This window comes from Bactrocera oleae, chromosome 2, assembly GCF_042242935.1.
Source record: "Bactrocera oleae isolate idBacOlea1 chromosome 2, idBacOlea1, whole genome shotgun sequence".
In the NCBI taxonomy this organism is placed as follows: Eukaryota; Metazoa; Arthropoda; class Insecta; order Diptera; family Tephritidae; genus Bactrocera; species Bactrocera oleae.
In genome coordinates, this window is record NC_091536.1 from 59843072 (window position 1) to 59867406 (window position 24335).

Genomic DNA, 24335 nt, shown 5'->3' on the forward strand with positions numbered 1-24335 from the left:
AGAATTGTATGTATTAATATTAGCTCAACTGTATTTCGCAAAATAGTGTGCTTTAAATTGGGACTCAAAAGAGTCTAATTTTTTTCAAATCTTCTTTTGGTGTCGCTCTGGGCATTCACACGGTCAAAAAGAGTCCAGAAACTCGAGTCCAGTTTTTCTGCATTCCTTTTCACAAAATTTTCGTAAATATTTGTGCGGTTCGACTGCGCAGCACTGCGTGCTGCGTATTTCATTTGTATGTTGAGATGATGGTCACACATTTTGCTTGCAATGAATTACCATGAATATGGTAGAACAATATGTATAATACCTACCCGCTTAATAGTTTCAAAGAAATACTTAAGACGGGAATTCCCTAATCCACAAGAATGTATTGAATATCCTCTACTAATAGTTTCAAGGCCAAATTTATAATAGGAATTTCCTAATTTTTAAGTATTAAAAACTCATAATTTCTTTACTCCATAATCTATATCTTAATTTTCTTCTTATTTACAATTTTTCCAAATATTTCTATTGTTCTATGCATACATATTTGCATATTACATACAAAAAATAGATAACAGAATTCAAATTTTTGAACGAATTCATTTGAAACCGAGCGCTCTTGCAACCATTAAAATAATTTGAAACTGAAAAGGAATGCTGTAAAGGGTAGCAGCGAGCTGTTACGAACAAGAACACAAAGCGTGCCACCCGAACACGAGTGGCACGGTCCCTTTGTCTTTCCTCGTCGTTCCCTCGCCCGCAATAAACTGGTTTGAGACTCTTTTGAGTCCCAATGTAAAAGCGCACATACTCTGTACAGAACACCACTTATACTTATGTATGTACATATATGTATATTAATACATATGTCGGACTTTATTTGTACATGTAAATGATATTTCAAACACTACATGTGGCACGAATGTAAGGATGTTTATGCAACAAGCGCTAACAGCCCGCCAAAGTTTGTTTATGTGCAAGTACTTTTATTTCCATGTCAAATCAAATTATTTCCATTCCATATGTGTCGCTTAGCTCAAAACGCTTGCTAAAAAATTAAATTTGTTCTCTGACTAACTAAAAGATAAACGCGACATTCCAATACGATGAGCATGCCTACACAAATGCGTTCATAAGTATATGAATTGGAATGTGACATAGTAGCGACCTCATTGCTTTCAGTACTGAAACTTTTAGCTCGCATAAAAGTGTTGGGCTGAATTTTAAATTTCTGGGCTCCCAATTTCCAAAGGCGAATTATATAGCACACAGAAAAACCTTATTTTACTATATATTGTACATATGTTACATATGTAAATAGACATTATATATCATTTTAGCCTATTAAGCTTAATATATAAATATTTCCATATAAATGTTGATCGGGCATTTATTTGCATATTCTATAATCAGCATGTTTAGCAAAATTAATTTAAATTTTCATGCGACCGCCTAAGTTGGATTCGGCTATAAAAGATATACACTCTTTCTCATAAGTAATAGTGCTACCAAGGTAGAATTCTTGTAAATAGAAGTAAAACTCTAATGACATTAAATTTTCTTCCTCCCGTTTGACTTTAACTAATCTCGCATATGTTCTAGCCTTTATGCATCAGGAAAAGGAAATACATACATACATAGATGCGCAGTACTGAAATTCAATTTATGATGTTTTGCATAAAAAATTCTGAAAAGTAAGCATTGAGTCAGTTAAGCTCGAAAAAGGATGTACTGAGCGATTGCGTTGTGAAACAGAACCGGAAAAATTAATTTATACATATGCAGATGCACATTTCTTGGTATGCTCTGAACGACCAGAAAAAGACTAACTAATCAAGCCACAAGTATTTTTCACGTGCTCATATCTTAGGAATTGTTAGTTCCCAGATTTTGGTAGCACTTGCTGAGAAACCTTGCGCGAACATTCTCTCTGATGAAAGTTCTTAAAATAATAAAGAAAACGTCATTATACAGGCGGAGTGGAGAAGTGCACGGGCACTGCGAAGAGTAAATATGGGCACCTCGTAAGGTAAAGTTTGAAGGAATTTGAGGAACGAGGCTCCCTGGTGGTTGTCTATTCGGATAATGTAGCTCTTTTGGTAACAGGAAAATACCTAACCGCCGTTTACGCTCTCACGCAATGGGTCGAGGTTAAGAGGGAGGTGGAGCTTTTTGTAGGGAACGCTCTACCATCTCTATTTTTACGCTCCCAGATTACTGTACCGTTATCCAAGCGAGGGTGGTTGCCATCAAGGTAGCAGTAGGTGTACTGCTTCGAAGTGCAGCTTACTTTAAATAGGTGTGCATTCATTCCGATAACCGAGGGGATATACTGGCTTTAAACTCGCTTACTGTGCGTTCAAAACTGGTCAAGGAAAATATGACTTCATTAGCAATAGCTTCAGGCTTCTTCTACATTAGACTTGTATGGGTGCTCGGTCACAGCATAATCGCCGGAAACTGCAAAGTTGATGATGCCGATGTCCTCTTGCGTTCTAGCGCTGGACTTATGGACCTCCAATGAGCTCTGCAAGCGGCGGTCAACAACCAGAACTTGTACGACTGCGAGATTCTTATGAGCCTTTTAAGCTCTTTTCCAAAGCTGTACGGAAGAAGGCGGGAATCATCTTGATATATCGATTTTGAACCAACCCTAAGACCTAACCTAACCCAGATGGTAAGAACTCGGTGATGTTTCCTGCTGAAATAAGACGAAACAAACGAATTATTTGGATATAGGTATAGTTTAATAATATTTCTAATAATACTATTCTACTAACATTAGGAAATTTGAGAAGTTCGTTTGATGTAGAAATCAAGTCAATCAGTAGACTAGCTTCTATAAACTGTGAGTAGTATACATATCTTACTGGAAAGAAATCGCCGGTATTGAGACCTGCATCGGAGCCAAAGACAAATTGCACTACAAAAATTGTACCGAAAAGTTGAAAAGCACTTTATTCAATGTATTTATCACCTTGGAAAGCGGCTAAGTCGAATTTCACCACAAAAATCGGATTTACTTTAAAATTTAATAGAGGCATAAGATGGTAGTAATGCTTAATAATATATTATATTTCGCACAAATATAATTCTTCCCGAAGTACCTAATTTTCGAAGTATTAAGCGATAAGAACGTACACGACAAATTTTTAATTTAAAATTCAAAATAATTACATCGCTCTTTGTGCTCTAGGTATTGAACCTTCCACTAAGATCATTCAGTAAAAGTTATGAAATCTTGGGTATTTTTCACCAAGATATGTGAATTGGAAATGTATTATAACATATACAATTGGCATATTATCAGTTTATGAAGAAAACTACTTATATTCAATGCAAATATTGTCGTTCGATAGCGATATATGTACATATGTTTTACGTCATACGAAAATATGTTGTAATAAATTTTAAATGCTACGAGTACATCCTTTTCATTTTTATAGACTTTGGGATTTATTCATGCGAGTGAATTTACATGCGTCACAGGAGCACTAAGAACTGACACCCGTATGTAAGTAAGTATGTGTACGTTGACAGTTGTATGTTACTCTTATCGGTGACATGATACTCAAACGTACGACACTATGTCAGCGGAGTGTTGCTTTGACAGTGACTTACTGCTATTTTGCTGAATATGCATGTTCAATGATTGAGTTGAGATAATCATTGAACTTTGCGTTTATTGTTATTGTATGTATATATGTCAAATATATATATGTACTGTAAATATGTATACGCTTAGATATATCTATCTGAATCGGAATATACATCAACGCAATTGTTAGAAAATTCCTTGAAAGTAAAGTTAGGCGAAGGGCAGTAAGCTATGTTATAAATTAATTAAATTATTTGAAAAGAAAATTGTGAATTGCACATACATATGTACTTATATGCGAGTGACATATGTTGGTGTATAAAAACAATTTATTTTAAACTTTATTGAAAAATAAATATAATTAATTTGAAACCTATAAGGCAAAAACCACAAAATCCTTGTTGAGTACCAAGTGGTACAAGATTTTACAAAATTCTGAGTATACTGTCTTTCCTATTTTAAGCAAAAACAAGCGATCGAAATGTAATCTAGAATCGAAATAAATTCATTTGAACATATGTATAAAATATTAATATGTGCAGAGCAGGTAAATACATCATACTTTTATAATTATCGAAATTTTATTTTAATTCACATAACACTGGGAAACAGTAGCTCGGGTGTAACCGAACATTCAATAGTCCTGCAACTTGCAAGGATCAAAGCAAGGAAAATACCTGCAGGTCTTAGGAAAACATTAATTTATACAATAAACAAGAGAAAATGTTAACTTCGGCTGCGCCGAGGTTTTGACACCCTTCACAGGCGTATTTTTTTAATAACTACTATATGTATGACTAAATTTGAAAACGTAACTTCAACGGTAAGCATTTTGCCAGTTCTTTCTAGCCAGGTTCTTTGCTTTAAACAATCTTCTATTTTAATTAAGGTTAATTATTGAGGTAAATATATCTTTCAGATATTTACATAAATTTTAATTTTCTAAGCTGATTGATTGTTCACATTAAAACAAAACAAATATTTATAGAAATTAGAAAATATATAAAATATATTTATATTTATTATTATATAATACTTTTTTATATGATATATTAAATACAATAATTACATCTAAGACTTACACTTTATATTACAATACCAACTTATATTTAATAATATTGAATCTAACATATATCTATATATATAATACCTATATCTATTTTCTAAAGCTTAAATATTTTTCATCGTGATCACTATATGGTGTTTCATATGTGTTACAAGAGGTCATTGCAGGATCCATTTGTCCATACCCAATCTATTGCTGTTTAATGTTTTGTTGTGGCAACCTTAGCCAATGAAGATTGAAATCCTAACTGTTGTAATCGAGCCTCCAAATCGTCGGTTGTTGTTACGCCTATTTCTGTTGGTCTTTTCTTTATCAACCATATCAAAGATATTGGCAGCTCGACGTTGACGTTCTTGTTCTTCTAGCTGTGCATCAAGTGAAAGTTCACGACGTTTTCTTATATTCCTTCTGATTTGCCTCTCGCTTTCTAACCGACGATTTGCGGGATCCGATCTATGTAATTGTACTCTTTCCAAAGTTGATTCCTGCTCGTTTGCAAGTTGTTGCCTGATTTGCTGGCGGGTGACTCTTCGAGAAGAATTTCAAATTTTCTCACGTCTTTTCTTATTGGATCTTCTCGACGACTTCTCATTAATGCTGCATCTCGTTGCATTTCTTCTTCTCTTATTATTGGATTCTGGTGCCGAACAGAACGTTCCATTGTGTCGCGCTCCTGCTTCGCTGTTCTATATTCAGCTCTATATTCCGGGTTCAAGCGCCTGTTCGAATGTCTTACTGTGTCACGCTCCTCCTTTTCTACTTATCTCCATACAAAAATTTATTTAGATCGGTCAATTTGTATGACAAACAACAATATACCTACATATAGTGTCCGATCTGAGCAATTTTTTCGGATATCGCATTATTACCTTAGATAATAATCCATGCCAAATTTCGTGTAGATATTACGTCAAATCAAAAAGTTTCCAATACAAGTACTTGATTCCGTTGTTCAGTTTGAATGGCAGCTATATGCTATAGTGATCCGATATCGGCCTTTCCGAGGAGCAGCTTCTTGGTGAGAAACGGTCATGTGCAAAATTTACAATCGATATCTCAAAAACTGAGAGACAAGTTCGCGTATATACAGACAGACAGACGGACATGGCTAAATCAACTCAGCTCATCATGCTGATCACATTTTATAGAGTCTCCGACGCTTCCTTCTGGGTGTTAGAAACTCCGTGGCGTAATATACCCTGTTCAGGGTACTTTGCGAAACAATTCAACATTCGTTATCGACGAAATCGAAAATGGATTACAATCAAATTTGATATTTTATTAAGTTATGTTACAGCTCATAGACTTAGTTTTAAGATAGTCCTATTGTTATACTTTAAATTACATTAAAATCATCCTCAAATGTGATATACATGTATGTATGTGATATAAGCTCAACCGTAGAGGCTTAATTTATTATATTGAGATGATGTGGAAATCGTCAACCAGGGGATCGCAATTCATTATTTTAGAGACATAAGGTTTGGACCAAAGTCTAGACCAATTTCATTCATACTAGGACATAATTTTTAAGTAAAGTTGTTCATTTAGTTTTATTAAAGTATAACACCTTTTGTTAGGTGGAAAGTGGGAAATGATTATACAGGCGTACAGACGTATACTTGAGATCGTATTTATAAGCAATGTTATAAATATATAACTCCTACACTGAACGACATGTTCGTTATGGGGTTTATTAGAATAACAAAAATCATTATACATATGTAGTATTAGGAATTTTGGGGTAATTCGTAGACTAAATTCACATATTTTTAGTATTAAGCTGTAGTATATCAAATATTACAGGTTCAGTTAATTTTGCTAAGATATCTTACATATTGGCTGTTATATAAGTGTGGCATACGGGCAAACTGAAGCTTGAAAATGTTATATTAGGTATGTATATGAGAGATAAGGGTATTGCCCCGATTTTATCTTTTTTGGCAATATAACATACTATTAACAGAATAAAATGCTCCCTGATTTTCAATAAGGTACTTCAGTTACCAACACCATATGAGGTAAAATCAACTGGATGTTTGAAAATTCTGTGATTAATTATATAGGCGTTAACGCGAGTTTTCATCCGTTGTTTTCTCATTTTAGTCACAAAAATGCACAATTATAAGAAAAATGCATCCACTTAATTTCATTAAGATATCTCACACATTGGTCGAAATATGCGGTATGAAGTAAACCTGAAATTCGAAAATATAATATATATTTCTATAAGGTATATATAGGCTAATTTTTATACTCTCGCAACCTGTTGCTACAGAGTATAATAGTTTTGTTCACCTAACGGTTGTTTGTATCACCTAAAACTAATCGAGTTAGATATAGGGTTATATATATATAAATGATCAGGATGAAGAGACGAGTTGAAATCCGGGTGACTGTCTGTCCGTCCGTCCGTGCAAGCTCTAACTTGAGTAAAAATTGAGATATCTTTATGAAACTTGGTAGACATGTTTCTTGGTACCGTGAGATGGTTGGTATTGCAGATGGGCGTAATCGGACCACTGCCACGCCATTAATCAAAAACAAATAACTTGCCATAACTAAGCTCCGCAATAAGATACAAGACTGTTATTTGGTACACAGGATCACATTAGGGAGGGGCATCTGCAGTTAAAACTTTTTTTTAAAAAGTGGGCGTGGTCCCGCCTCTAATAGGTTTAATGTGCATATCTCCTGAACCGCTAACGCCATAATAACAAAATTCACTGGAAGCAAATGCTTTTAGCAATTCTATTGACGGTGTGAAAATAGTTGAAATCGGGTGGCCCACTCCCCATATAACGGTACTGTTAAAAACTACTAACAGCGCGATAAGTCAAGCATTATGGATGGTATGAGATGACTTTATAGGAACCGCGTTCAAAATTAGACAGTGGGCGTGGCACAGCCCACTTTTAGGTGAAAACCCATATCTTGAGATCTGCTTAACCGATTTCAACCAAATTCGGTGCGTAACGTTCTTTTCATGTTTCTATGTCATAGTGCGAAAATGGGCGAAATCGGACTACAACCACGCTTACTTCCCATGTAACACCATTTTCAATTCCATCTGATTCTTTCACTTTCCACTAGGCAAATCAGGTAACAATGATTATATCGGGGTAACACTTTGCGTGAATAATGCAATTAAAGTATGCCACCTTGCGGCCAAAAATTGACTAAATCGAACCAAAACCTCTAAGTACTAAATATGTGGACCCCAGTGCCTATAGTTGACCTTCTACCGAAAATATCAGTCAATCCACAAAGAAATCTCAAACGAGTATACCATTTGACTTTGCGAGAGTATAAAATGTTCGGTTACATCCGAACTTAGCCCTTCCTTACTTGTTTTCTATACAGGCATACTATTAACTGAAAGAGACTCTCTCCGAATCTGACCGTAGACCGTTATTTACGGTAAAAAGTTAGCACCAGTCACTGGGGTCCGCATATTCGGTAACTGGGGGCTTGAACAGTTATGGTCCGGTTTTGACAATTTTTAGACTTGAGATGGTAAGCCTCAAAGGCTCTCTGTAAAATTCATATTGAATTTAAAATTGTGCTTTTTGGGAAGTATGCGTGGTTGTAGTCCGATTTCACCCCTTTTAGCACTGTAATATAGGAACGTCAGGATAGGCGACGCCCATTGTCGAATTTTAACCGCGACTCCTATAAAGTCTTCTCACTCCATTTTGGGTTAAAATTTAATGTCTCTGTCGTATTAGTTATTGTTTCATCGCGCTTTAAGTAGTTTTTAACAGTACCATTATATGGAAAATGGGCGAGGTTATCATCCGCTTTCGCCTAATTTCACACTATAGTAAGAAAGGTCAAAAATTTTGTCCTGTGCAAATTTGGGAGATATAGCTTTATTGGCTTATAAGATTTATATATTAAACTTTTTAGGGCCAAAGCCGCGCTAACTTTCAAAAGGTTTTCAAAACACAGGTGCCCCTTTTTTATGTGACTCGTTGTACCAAAATTTAATTCTCTATCTTATTTTACGGCTTAGTTATAACACTTTATACGTTTCAGATTAATGGCATTTTGTCGGCGATGCGATTACGCCCATATACTATACCAAAATTTCTTATGTTGCCAAGGAGCATGTGTATTCATGTTATATCCTAGTCTCTGGAAGTGCAACATGTAGTCATGTAGTCTAGAGAGCAAAAATTTTTAGTCCAGAGTTCTGTTCTAAAAAAAATTTACCATTTAAAGATCGACGCATATCAGCCAGTTATATTCTATGTATTTTATTCCCATAGTGGTCCAAATAGGCCTTTTTATAGAATCAGACGCATTTAAATGGCATTCTCTAAACATATAGTTACCACAAATAGCACAAAAACTATTTGGATAATTTGATCAAGTTCTTCTTTATGTAAACATAGCGGTTTATTTATAAAATTCAGTACTTTTTTGTCCTACAAATTAATTCAAGTCAGCCAAGAAGTACCTGTATCACTAAAACTAGAGCTGCTAGAAACAAACTAATAGATTTGAAATCTTAATTTATGAAATAAATTAGTAGGAAACAGTTTTGAAACTTCATAAAATAAAAAAGGTTTAATTTTGTTTACCAGTGTAATCTGTAATATGAAGCAAAGTGTAAAATAGCAAAAAGCTATTAGTGTGGAACTGTAAAATTTTTAGTAAATCTTTAAATCAGTTTAAAAACATGAATTTTTGCGAATAATTAGAATATATTAATTCTTCATATTAAAAAACAAAAACTAATAACAAATGGCCTCATTCGGGGACAGCTGAACATTATACACTAAATGACTCAACCATTTAACTTTATATATATTATGTATGATATATCGGTTGTGTTAATTTTTACGTGCCGTGCACTGAATAAAATAAATGAACTACGAGTAGTTTCACCGTTTCTTATCATTACAGATAATAAACATAACGCACTCAGAACCTGCACTGGATGTAGGTGTTTCCTCTACCGACTCAGGAATGGAAATGTTTAATTCCATCTCAACTGCAAGTGGAGAGGGCGCTCCTTTGGTAGATTACATGGAAGTAGATATTAACAACTTAACCGCACAGTCGAATACAAGTCTCTTCGTTTCGCAGGGAAAGAGACTCGTTGACCGGTTTTCAAGGAATCGCGCCATCAGCGATCAGTGGCATTACGCACTAATAAGTATATACTTGGGTATGATTATATTTGGCACAGTCGGCAACATATTCGTCGCGATTGCGGTGGTGAGAAAGCCAATAATGCGCACCGCCCGCAACCTTTTCATTCTGAATTTAGCTATTTCGGGTGAGTGTAAACTGAGTGCAAGTGTAACTTGCAATTTTACATAAATTTGCATTGCGTAGTTCTTTGAATTACACACCATTTTTTCTTATGTACATATGTACGAGTATGTATATATTTATGTACTTGCATATTTACGATATATGGATTTGTTTACTTGTCACGTTTTATTTGCCGTCTTTACCTACTGTTATTTTATTTTCATTTAATAAGTCGTTCTTCGAACTGCAATGATTTCAGATTTACTGTTATGTGTAATAACCATGCCAATAACGTTGTTGGAAATCCTCTCAAAGTACTGGCCTTTCGGCATGTTGGAAGTAATATGCAAATTAGTAGCCATGCTGCAGGCGGTGAGCATTTTCGTGTCGACCATCTCCATAACAGCCATTGCCTTTGACAGGTATCAGGTGAGTTTGCTTGCAATATCATTTTTCATATATTTCGATAGAATGATAGTCTATTCTTGTCCTTATGAGCTCTGTATCTACAGCGTATGTTGTAATGGAGTATTAGGAGTTCCCTACTTTATCTCTGTAGCGTAACAACGCTATACAAAAATATTTAGATACTTTTCAACCCGCTTGACAAATTTAAAGATATATGGCAAACGATGGAAAACAAAACACTTGAATACCAAAAAGTGGATTAATGAGTGTTGTGAGCGCTCTGTTACAAGTAACTATTCGTAAGTGGTTTGTCAATTCCGTACAGGTAGAGACGTTGACCAAGTGGACGGCCAAAAGAAAACAAAAAGTCCACCAAATGATTCCGGAAGTATAAACTTCACCTTATGGCAATTCAATGAAATAACTTGAATATATCTTTCAATCATTTAACTATTGACCGCAGATTTTCCTTGTTCTTAGATATCAAAAGAATGCTCCTGTGGAATCACTGAGAAAAAAACCCATTACGATAAAATATAAATATTTTACTACAAAAATGTCATAAAAAAATCGGAACCCTATAATTGGTATATCATCTATAATTAATAATGAAATTGAATTTAGACCAAAAATATTTTTCTTTTATTGTTTTATTAAAAAAAAAATATGACATATTTCAGACAAATTTTTTTAATCAGAACAAAGAAAATAGTATCAAAATTTCGGGCTGTTTAGAGGTTTGTGGCAGAACCAGCGCTAAAATTATGCAGTGATATAAGTATCATCCGGGCTTAAAGCGGCACAGTTTATTCACTTACCGGTACGGGACTTCCTTGTAATAATGGGTTTTCCAAGCATTGGGTAGATGAGCTAAGAGTTTAACTAGTTTAGTTTCTATTAAATTTTCCTTTCTTAATAAAGTAAAATTGATATCGCCCACTTTGCTTCAAAGGCACTCACTTTTCGCATATATATTTATTTTTAATTTCCAGCTTATTGTATATCCGACACGGGACAGCATTCAGGTTGGTGGAGTCATATCTATACTCGCTGGCATCTGGTTGTTCGCGGTGCTATTGGCCAGTCCTCTCTTCATCTACAAACGCTTGGAGCAAGCAGAAATTCCGCCACTACTGCAATCCTTGGGCATCCATGGTGTATGCTTTTGCGTCGAAGATTGGCCCGTGAGTCATGGACGATTTTACTATTCGATATTTTCGCTATGCGTGCAATATTTGGTGCCAATACTGATTGTATCCGGTGCATATTCCGGCATCTATAGGAAATTACGAAGTCGCACCACAGTGGTGGCGATGCAAACGCCACAACGTAAGGCAGAACGTGGTCGACGTATGCAACGGACAAATTGCTTATTGATAACTATTGCACTGATTTTCGGCATATCATGGATGCCCTTAAATGTTTACAATTTATATGCGGATATGCGGAGTCCAATGGCGGTGACGGAGCGCATGCTTGTTATATATGCTTGTTGTCACATGTTCGGCATGAGTTCCGCTTGCACAAATCCTCTGCTCTATGGATGGCTGAATGATAATTTCCGTAAAGAATTTAGAGAATTAATATGTGGTTCTAAAGAAAACACTAATGTTGCTCTTAACGGTCACACGACAGGCAGTGGACAGACACGTCGGAGACAAAAGCACGCCGAAGTAGCCAAAGGTGATTTGAAGTTGTTGCCCAACAACAATGCCGTTGGTTTACGAAGTGCCGTGACCGAGTCGATAGCGCTGACAGAAAATCCAATTTCGATTGAAGTGACAACGCTGACTGCGGTAAATTGACAACTAAAACCAAAACAAAAACACCGACAACAGAAAAAGCAACACTCCTGTAATATTAATAGGCAAGAAAGCATGGTTTTAACTGTATAAAATAAATTAATTTAAGGGATGCACATATGTAATTTATTTATATATGTAGAACTTAATTGCTATTCTGTAGCAAAAACAAATCGTCTTGAAATATGTATGCATGTGTTTAATGCGTTTTGAAGTTCAATATAATATATAAATTTCAAAGATTTATTAATTCAGTGTAAAATACGTACACTTTATTATTGAACATATATTTAAAATACAAGTATATGTATGTACATAAACCTACGCAGTTATTTAGATTTTTTGGGTTTTCATTATGTTCTTGTTCTTCCGATTTGTATACAAGTATAACATAAATAACTATATGAAATGTATAACTATGAAATAACTAATTGGAACGAGACTTGCCCAGAATGTTCGATCTACCATATATATGTATGTATGTATTTTAAATATCCAAAGATATTACCAATTCATTCTAATTTGGCAGTAGTACACATTACGAACTGAAATTTCAATCTAGACATATTTCATACCAACTTGATGATGGAATTTAAATTTTTCTCTATGTCGCCAATCGTTAGAACTATCATTAAATATCATAATTATCAAAAAAAACATTGTCATTAAAAACAAGAGTGTTTTTGAGCGTCGAGGTCTAAAACTGATCTTCTTCAGAAACAAAAAATTTCAAAAGCTAAGTTTTAGAATTCCGCTATAAGAAAGGTTTTTAAGAGAGTCATCTCGAGAATATGGTATAGTTTTTTTAAGCTAAAGTGTGAGTCTGATAAATAAACGTGCTGGCAGGATTATTAAAATCGCAAGAGAATGATGACCATCGTTACAACAGTTCTGGGTAAGGTATAATAGAAAAGGAAGCCGTCAAAATAATTATCTTAAACGAGCTAAGAAGTTAAAATTAACGAAATCAGCTTGAAAGCTTACTTTTGAGGCAGTACTTTCGTGAGTTGAGTATTAGTGTTCGTTTTTATAACAATCTTTGCCAATGCACAACGTTTTGTGCCATTATATATGGTACATTGCCATTTTATACGCGTATGATAAAAACACACCTTAACTGCTTGGGTAGCTTCCTAAGGTTATACCCGATATTCTTGTTCGGACCTGCCACGCTAGAACCGGTTGGAGGGATTTTGTTGCAGTTGCGAGACTTAAGTAGTTTCGTGCAATATGCTTCTAAAAGATAATTGGTCAGACTGTTTTTGGCTTGCTAAAGAATGAAGACGCCCTGCTATATAATAATATCTAGCATGTGCCTATATGAAGGTAACTCACCACAATTTTTTACCACGAATACTAACATGATACAATGAGGTAGAATCCCACGTTTCCTCGACACTGCCCATGCTCTTAATGTAGTTTTAAAATATGTGTGATTTACTCATATATATTTTATGCTTTCTCTGTGATTAGCAGCGTTTTACTATTCCCATAGGTTCAATTGTATCGAAATTGGTTCCTATTGTGCACAGGCTATTATTTTTGCACCTTACCTCCAGTAAGACGTTATAGGTATCAAATGGTGATAATATTCAGCTCAACATGATATTCTCATGATTTTCCCCAATCGTAAAGGATAACTTTAGGATCGCTTTTCCCGCATTGTTTCTGTTACTTTATATCGAGTTTATTCAAAACTCGCAGTAAATCCCAACCCCCAAAAATTTTAGTAACATTTTTTTTTATTTTGTAATCGCAAATACGGGTTATAAAAAATTTAACCCCACATACGAGATTGAAAAATAAAAAAGGAAAATTTGAATCTCATGCATATTATTAAGAATTAAAAACAAAATTTGTTTTAGAATTAAAATATAAAATTTTTATTAAAAGAATAAAATTTTTATTTTGAATTTTATACCACAAAATATGTAACCCTGTCATCAACTAAGTCCAATTTTCTTAATATTATAAGATAGTATAAGGACTTGCAAAAATCTACGTTAGTCATCATCATCCAATCCAAAACAATGGCTACTAATGTTCCTTCCTCATCACACATTTTTTTTAATCTATTCCGGTAAAGGTTTTTTAGTTGTTTTATAATACCGTCTTTTCCTGATGAGCACTAATGTTTGGTTAACTGGGAAAAGTGGGACAATAGGCATTTTTTGCACTTCGGTTATCAAGCAGATAAATCCTATCGTCTTCTTTTGCTGCATAACCACGTAGCGTGAACAGCCCATCACTCTCCTCCCATTAAAAAACTTCGTCAATATCTGCTTTGCGATGCCTTACTTAATTGTACAAGGAGCAAGTTTTAGTAATTTTGACATCTGCGAATCATCATTAAGCAGCGGCAAAATAACTGTGTCCTTTTCATCAATACCTTCTTCACTTCATTTACAGCGTCTTCGAGTCCCAAAAAACGATTTGCATCTTTAAATTTTACAATTTTGTAGTATTATCCAAAATCTTATCTTAAGTGAAGATAATATCACAACGTGACTAGTAATCAAAATTAAGTATTTCTTTTTAGGCAAGGATTGAAGTGGTGTCGTTTAGAAAGTACAGAGAGCGCAAAGCATACATTTGCTCAATCCTGTGCTTCCTAAATGATATAAATAGATATAAACGAGTATTTTTTAATTTTTACAATTTGCAATTAAATACCAATGGGTCAACAGGTGAAATAATTATAAATTGGGAAAGACTAAGTTCAGGCGCAGTCGAACATGAGATACAATATTAGACAAACTTGTGAACTGAAAATCTGACAGCTCAGTTTCATTAGAATTTCTGGTTTAATTTATCAAATATAGTAGTTGCTGTACAGAAGTAAGTGCATTTATCATACTATAGCTGGAGGAACATATAAACACTGTAAAAAAGTTTACTTAATCCTAGTACCATGCTACATTTTTTAAATTCATTAATATATTGCACTCTCACTAGCATAATATTTACCGTATTACCGTCCGGGCTACCAAGGATGAAGATTCCTTACACATTGAGAGATATGTATATATATGCCTAATAAATTTAGCTAGATATGATATGATAGCTCAGGATCAAAAGAATCGATTTTTCCATTTTTAGCTTCCAACCATATTATGATGATTAATATCGTAAGTCTATGTAATTTAAAGATATATTTCCCTTACAAAATCATAATATTAAGAGGGGCTTAATCGTTTTCGCCAATTTAAAACAATAAACCAGAGTTTCTAATAGAAAACACGCCAACTTACATTTGTTAACTTTCTTACTGTATGATTATGATCATATTGATTTTAAGGCGTTTTTAGTATTTCATACCAAACCCTTTTGTATTCCAGAAAATATGGCACATACCCTCATCTTTTCTGGTGGTAAAAAGTTAAAAAACCCATGCAAACTTTTGAAAATATGGTATGTTGCTTAAACTTTGCACCAAATGTACCATTGCTTATACTCATCATATATACACTTATACATAATATATACACTCATACATAATTTTAATTTATTGGGCTGTTATAAACTTCTATGCGTGTAATATTTACGAACATTTAAATAAATAGAAAGTAGTTTATATATGTTTAACGAATAGTAAAAGTTTGCTTATGCTATTTTCAAAATGAAAGCTTTTAGTATCTGACAGCTTCAGTGAAATATACCAAATGTATTATAAAAAGTATTCCATGTTAATATACTCGTAATATTTGTTTTACATTTCACTTCCTCGTTATTCTCTTCTCTTTACATGCAAATGCCATAAACACTATTTTTCAGGAACAGTATATGCTGAATTCGATGGAAATACTGTAATATAATATGTGAGTGTGCCTGTGTTGTTATATGGAAAACTTTCCTGCCAAATTCTATCCTGATATCTTAGTATGTACATAAACAAATGAAAGAATATCTTACACACTGTTAAAAACTGTTCACCAAAAAACAAACAAAAACTTCTTAAGTCAATATGTAATTGAAAAATACAAAAAAAAAGTGCTCTGGTTTCTAAGTATTAAGGTATAATTGTAAATAATAATAATAATAAAAATTTTAAAATGTAATGAAAAGTTGACAAGGATAGATAATATACTATGTAAGTACTTATTAATATTAGAGATGACATGATACGACACCCATTTTATTTTTTTGTTTTGCTTTGCCTCCATTACTACCAAAACCGCTATAAATTAAGGTTTATTTAACGCTCTCGAGCGCGAAAATCAACCGCTTAAGATGAAAATTTGAAAATTGGTGTGTGTACCTATTTGACATCAGTAAACATAATTTTCTGTAAATCATTTAATTAGATGTTATTCGATGTCCCTTATATGGGACATCATAAGTCTGGGTATTAATATTCATGCAACTATGCCACTAAATATTTTCGTTACTTGAAATCAGTTTTTATTCAAAAATATTCACTTCAGCTAACACATTCTATAATTTATTAGTTTATGCAAAAACGTATAAATATGGTATATACACACATATGAATAAGAAATATATATGTTATGATCATTCCTACATATTATTTGAAAGTTTATTTTTAACTCTTATTTATTATGATATAAGACAAAACAGTTATTATGACGTTTCATGCACAAGTAAACCTTACATTTCTGGCATATTATGGTAATTAACATATTCTTTCTTCGTACAGCCACGCATTTTACAAAGTCCGTTATTTTTTGACGCAGCAAATGTGGAATGTGCGTTACAGTATCCCTACACCCCTCCTCTGGGAGATTAATTTGGACCACTGTTTTGCGTTTTTGTGGTGGGTTGGTAGTGTATTTTGTGTTTTGAAAATTTGAACCGTAAGGAGCTTGAGGGTTGCAACAAGAGAGTTTTGCGGATCCTGGAAAGTTTGGATTGTAAAGCTTCCAGTCGCGATGACCGTACACGGCGGCTTTGGGTGTTACCGTCCAATTAAAAGTTACCGGTTTTTAAATTTAAAATGAAATAAACAACTTCAGATCGAAAATTGAATGAATCCAAAAATTTGGCTATCTTACGCTCCTAACAGTCCCTACGATGTTCCATCCATGATGCAGTTAGTGCTAGATTTACGAAGTACATAATAATAGTAAGCTGCTCTCACAAAAACTCGTCATTCAAATATTTTAAGAAAAAGGACAACTTCAAAGGCAGTGTCATTGTGAGTTATTACAACAGAATCCGAAGGGTATAACTTCTTAACCCCACCATCAACTCCATCATCCACATCGTTTACATATCCATACTCAATATCAGAATCTACCCCGAATAAATACTTTTAATCAGAAGTTTAATAAATTGATATTGAGAGGATTAAACTTGTTTTTTCTATTCGTCGGTTGTACGATACAATAACTAGAACTGAAACGGGATGAGCGTTTGTAGAGTGTCTTTGGAGCTTACGTTTAAAAACTAATTATATATTTTATAAGTTATGTATATATTATATATATTTTATATGATCAACATATAGTCAATATGTGAGGTATCTAATTTCCAAAAAAGAATAAAATCGGGTCAATGCTCTACCTAGCTCCCATATAACACATAACATATTCAGCCTTCCTTATATCTCTATACCTTAGGAATCAGTCAAAATATACGTATAATATTCGATATACTATAGTTTAATGCAGAAAATGTGAAGCATAGGTTCAGAAATTATCTCGTGTGGCACATGCAAGGATTTTCGGAAAGGCTTAATGCGGTTGTAACAATAGTATAACATATTGTAACTTGTAAGGATCAAAGCCGGCGATATACTTTTACGATTAGGTACTTATAAGGCCAACAGGAAGTTGAAAAATGTTGTATAACGAATATGGGAGATAGGGATACTATTCAACCGATTTTATCTATTTTTGACAATACCACAAACTATTAGTATACCACATATGTACAGTATCCCCCGCTTAATTGACCTTCGGTTAATTGATTTTCTCACTTACCTGATCGGTAAAAAATATATTGCTTACAAAATACCTGCAAATTTTCCCGCATAATTAAACCCGGTTAATTAGTTTCCCCGCATAATTGGCTAAAAATATGTGTTAATAAAAAAAAAATATCTTTAATTTTCCCCGGTAATTTGCTTTGGTTAAAAAAAATTATTTGGCATGTGTCACATAAGGCCTCCGTCAGTTGTCGAAGTATTAAAATATTTACATAGAATAACTTTAAAGGTAGGTATATTTATTCAGAAAATAAATGTTTATGTAAATAAGGAAATATGGAATCGCACGTTATTTCACGTAGTAGCGAGATTCCTGTAATTGAAAGAATTGAACAAAAAATTCTACATTTAGGAAGTGCATTTATCCGGGGGATACTGTACTAATAAAATCTCCCTGAGTTACCTTAATGAAACTTCACTTACTATCACCAATATATGGTATATTGAGTAAAGTCAGCCGGGTGTTCGAAAATCGTGATATTATATTAGTTATATAGGGGCTAAGGCAAGGTTTCACTCGATTTTATCTATTTTAGTCACAAATATACATTATGTGAAATACGCTCTCTCAATTTCATTAAAATAAATCCTACATTGGCTGTTATATGGATTATAAAGTCAACTGAAAGTTCGAAAATCTTTATATGAGATATATGGGGCAAAGGGAAGTATTGGCCCGATCCAACATACATATTTGATATACACGCATACTGTTATCAGAAAAGGATTTTCTCCGAATTTCAATAATATATATCATAGATTAACCGATAATTTCAATGAAATGTTCGCAGCATAAACTGGGGTCCACATGTTTGGTATTTGGGGGCTTGAAGGAGTTGTAGTACGATTTTTGAAAATTTTTAGTCATAAGATGGCCTACTTTCTTTAAGCTCTAACAACTGAGCTAACACTGGAACATTGAAATTTAAGGATAAGATTATGTACCAAATTTTGTTGAAATTGGTCTAGTAGGTCCTGAGATACTTTCACTTAAATGTGGACGGTGTCACCCACATCATTGAATTTTGACACCGGCTCCTATCAAGCCTTGCTGTACTTGGGTGTAAAATTTAATGTCTCTGGCGCATTTATTTATTGATTTATCGCGCTTTTGGTATTAGTATTTAACAAAACAAAACGAGTACAAAGTTTCATTACGATATCTCAATTTTTACTCAAGTTGCAGCTTGACAGACGGACGGACGGACAGACAGACATCCGGATTTCAACACGTCTCATCATCCTGATCACTTATACATATATATATAACCTTATATCTTGATTAGTTTGAGGTTATTTAAACAATCGTTAGATAAAAAAAACTATTATACTCTGTAGCAACATATTGCAAGAGTATAAAAAATGTTGTGAGCGAATGTACCTAACCAAAAATGTTCGAGCTTCCTGCCAAAAAAAGCCAAATATACCTTTTGTCGAGTTGGCAGTGCTGCAAATTTTTACAAAAAGACGCATTTGTCTAGCACTCTAGGTTTGGAAATTTTCTTTCGTATAAATTTGGTACCTTGGTAAAATATTCGTAGCTATGCATTAGTCATTCCAGCAGCTTCATCTAAGAATTTTTATTCAATGTTATTCACATTTTTATTTGAAATTTCTCGCAAATAATTTCGGTAATGGAGTTTATATGTACCTAATAATAATAATAATAATGATAATAATACTAATCCATCAAATTTATATTAATAACAGACATGAACTAGTTTTAAATAACATTTTCAGTTAATCATTTAATGCCTGATAAAAATAATGTGGTGTGAAGAGTTTCAATTTCCGTTATTAAAAAATTGTTAAAGTGAAATGTATTGTTTGGCGTATCGAATTTCATAAAGAGTGAATAGTCAAGTATATGTATTAAAAATAAGAAATGCGTTAATTATTCAATATAAATTTATTTATGTACAATATGTAAATAAAATTGAAGTTAATGATTCTTGCATAAATATAATCACATATTATAAGAAGGTTAATTGCATTCAAACTCATTTTATTATGCTATTAAAGTTCTATAATAAATTATAAATTAAATATATGTACATAAATTATAACATATATTTATATATATATATTATTTATTTTAACTAATTAAACCTAAAAAATTAAACCAATTCTGAAAAAAATGGAAAAAACATTTTTTGTACGGAACTTTTAAATAAAAAAGCAAAATTATACGTTTTTTAAGCATTGTATAATAAATATTAAGTTTAATAGAATTAAAATTGAATATTGTAAATATTTGTTTATTAATTCAAGCACAAGCTAACATTTTTATCAAAATAACTGTGCATATGTCTACTTTTGGACTTATAAACGGTTATGTTATGGTTTATTATGTAGTATTTATTCTGTGTGATAAGTACGTGTATGAAATACAAGTATAATAGAGTTTTAACGAGTACTTACTTTCTGATTTCGTGTAGACTATTACATAAGATATATAAAGAAACATTTGTTCGACCGAATGTTAAATTATGTTGTGTATTTTGAATATCTGTGAAAAATAATAAAAGTCAAAACAAAAACCACCGGGTTCTAGTCTTTTATTTCATAACGGTAACTACCCAGTTTCGTTCGGTTGCGAAAATGTATAATGTAAAGAGAACATTAATACCGATATCTAATGTAGAATTTAAAAAAAAAAAATGTTCATATCTTCAAAGTTTAACCATTTAAGAATATGTCTAACAGGGGATTTTTGAAAATTTGAATTATTTTTGGAGATAAAGACATTTTACTGACCCGGCCTCCAAATTGGTTCGGCTGGGTCTAATCGAACAAAGACTTTACGCGAAACTTCAAATGCGTTTTTCTCAGGACAATTTTTTCCATCACGATACCCACGATTTCTCTAGCTCTACTGGGCCAATTTAAATGAAATTTCGGAGAATCTTCTTTATGAACTTCTCTCGAGTATGAACTAGCCTAATTTTTACTATTTTTAGAACATACGAGAAAATAATAAATAGAAATCGTTTTTTTTTTTCAAACAGTCGCCGTTCCGTCAAAAATTTGCAGATTGTATGCCAGTTTATTATACTCTCGCAACCTGTTGCTACAGAGTATAATAGTTTTGTTCACCTAACGGTTGTTTGTATCACCTAAAACTAATCGAGTTAGATATAGGGTTATGTATATATAAATGATCAGGAGAAAGAGACGAGTTAAAATCCGGATGACTGTCTGTCCGTCCGTGCGAGCTCTAACTTGAGTAAAAAATGAGATACCTTTATGAAACTTGGTAGACATGTTTCTTGGTACCGTGAGACGGTTGGTATTGCAGATGGGCGTAATCAGACCACTGCCACGCCCACAAAACGCCATTATTGAAAAAAAAAAATAAATTGCCATAACTAAGCTCCGCAATAAGACACAAGACTGTTATTTGGTACACAGGATCACATTGAGAAGGGGCATCTGCAGTTAAAATTTTTTTTTAAAGTGGGCGTGGTCCCGCCTCTAATAGGTTTAATGTGCATATCTTCTAAACCGCTAATGCTATAATAACAAAATTCACTGGAAGCAAATGCTTTTAGCACTTCTATTGACGGTGTGAAAATAAATGAAATCGGGTGGCAACTCCGCCCACTCCCCATATAACGGTACTGTTAAAAACTACTAAAAGCGCGATAAATCAAGCACTAAACACGCCAGAGACATTAAATTTTATCTCTGGGATGGTATGAGATGACTTTATAGGAACCGAGTTCAAAATTAGACAGTGGGCGTGGCACCGCCCACTTTTAGGTGAAAACCCACATTTTGGGATCTGCTTAACCGATTTCAACCAAATTCGGTACATGACATTCTTTTCATATCTCTATATTGTAGTGCGAAAATGGGCGAAATCGGATTACAAACACGCCTACTTCCCATATAACACCATTTTAAATTCCATCTGATTATTTCACTTTCCACTATGCAAATCAGGCAACAATGACTGTATCGGGATAAAACTTTGCGTGAATAATGCGATTAAGGTATGCCACCTTGTGACCAAAAATTGTCTAAATCGAACCAAAACTGTTCAAGCCCCTAGGTACTGAATATGTGGACCACAGTGCCTTTAGTTGACCTTCTACCGAAAATATCGGTCAATCCACAAACGAGTATACGGTTTGACTTTGCGAGAGTATAAAATGTTTGGGTACATCCGAGCTTATCCCTTCCTTACTTGTTCACTTTATTTTTATACTCTGAACAGGGTATATTAAGTTTGCCACGAAGCTTGTAACAAGAAAACGTCAGAGACCCTATAAAATATATACATAAATAATCAGCATGATGAGCTGAGTTGACTTAGCCATGTCCGTCCGTCTGTCTGTATATATACACACTAGTACTTTAGGTTTTAAGCTCTAGATCTGAAATTTTGCAACTGTCCTTTACTCACTAAGAAACTGCTCATTTGTCGGAACGGCCGATATCGGACCGCTATAGCATATAGCTGCCATACAAACTGAACAATCGGAATAAAGTGTTTCGATTGAAAACTTTTTTATTTGACGAGGCATCTTTACGAAGTTCGGCACGATTTATTGTTTAAGGCAACAATGTATTTTCCACAGAAATTGTTCAGATCAGATCACTATAGTATATAGTTGCTATAGAAATCGAATTATCGGAATCAAATTCAAGAGTCTTTGTTTTTGTGAAGGGTATTATAGCTTCGGTGCAACCGAAGTTAACGTTTGTTCTTGTTTTTATTTTTTTCTGTACTCTTGTAACATTAATAAATAGGGCTAAGTTCGGGTTTAATCTAATATTTGATACTCTCGCAACTTGCAAGAATCAAAGCCCGGGAAATTTATTCTGGTGCTGGCAACATTTTATGTATATTAAAAAATGTTGCGAATGAATTAAACATCTATTATTCGAAGAAATCGTCAACAACTTACAATCAAATTTGATATCTTCCTGACTAAGATCATTAACTTAAATCTATTTTATTGCTGTATTTTAGTTCGCGTCAGCTAAATTTTTATTGAAAACAACCTTTACTAAGATATACATATGTATGTGATTTCAGGCCAAAGAGTATAAATTGAATATAGAATAATGGGTTAGAAAACGTCAACCAGAGGATAGGAATTCATTATACAAGTATTAGGGATATGAGGTTTAGACCAAGGTATAGAAAAATTTCCTGCTAATTCAGCGCTACATCACATAATTTTTTAGAAAAATTGGTCATTTAATTTTATTAAAATATCATATTTTGACCAACTTGATCGGTGTAAGGTCTAGTGGAAAGACGAAAATCATTATATGGGGTATATTGAAGGCAGAGAAAGGGACGAGCTGGTTGCATTGATTTAGAAATTGCTCGGGTATACTATAGAACGAATTTTCAAGCAATTTTTTTTAATACAAGTATATGTATAACTCACACATGAACGACATATTCGGCATGGAATTTGTTAGAAAAACTAAAATCATTATACATATGTAGTTTATAGAAGTTGGAGGTAGCATGGACCAGATTTGATCTATTTTTGATAGTATCACATACGATTAACATGCCACGTACCGATATTAGCTTTATAGAGGCTAGGTCAAGTTTTCACCCGATTTGCGAAAGTAACAGTAAACCTTCTTCATTATTTCAATTTAATTTGATGTAAGAGTTGATAAAAATTTTACAAATTTAAGTTAAAATTTTATGAAACAAAACTTAAATGGTCCCTTGAGGAACCACCAGGTGCTCATCAGAGCAAAAGATTTTGTTACTTCAATATGCATAATTATGATATAATGATTATTAAAAGTGTAGAAACGCATACTTTGTCTTTACCAATATAGAATTTCACAGAGGAGTCATCGTTTTATTAATCAGGAAGATCTCGTAATCAGGAAGTTTGTTAATGGTTTTGGTTGGTCGAATAGTTACTGTGATCCAAATGTCACCACTTCGGCGATTCGACGTAATTTCGAATCAGATAGTGAATATTCTATTGAAGAAGACCCGGAATGTGAAATATCCGTTCACAACAATATTAGTGATGACAATATTTCGCATACAAGTACTAACAATGACGACAGTCCAGTGGTTTAAGGAGATTGAGCCCGTTGGCCACGATATGCCACCTTTTCTTGCGCACAACGATAGAAAAATATTTTATAGAGTTTAAAAAACCACTTTGCAATCGCTGCAACATGCAATTAAAAAAAATTTGGATTCAGTTTCGAGATAGCGACTACCTTACGGCCGAAATAATATCGTTGCACACGCCCTATCAGTTCTTT

The 24335-nt window shown here is 33.5% G+C and overlaps 1 protein-coding gene across 6 annotated transcripts in view; it reads left to right on the top strand.

Moving 5' to 3' along the window:
• NPFR (Neuropeptide F receptor) overlaps nt 1-20621 on the top strand; it is a 62323-nt gene extending 41702 nt beyond the window's left edge. For 2 of the 6 annotated variants that reach the window (XM_036378391.2, XM_036378390.2), the window contains exons 3-5: nt 9564-9939; nt 10177-10346; nt 11318-20621. In XM_036378391.2, coding sequence (XP_036234284.2) covers nt 9564-9939; nt 10177-10346; nt 11318-12130 — 1359 coding nt within the window. In that variant the 3' untranslated portion in view covers nt 12131-20621. Of the gene's footprint in view, nt 1-1590; nt 2728-3434; nt 3507-9563; nt 9940-10176; nt 10347-11317 lie in introns of all 6 variants that reach the window. The other 4 variants (XM_070105443.1, XR_011394786.1, XM_070105444.1 and 1 more) reach the window with 4 other exon arrangements.
• The last annotated feature ends 3714 nt before the right edge of the window (nt 20622-24335 follow it).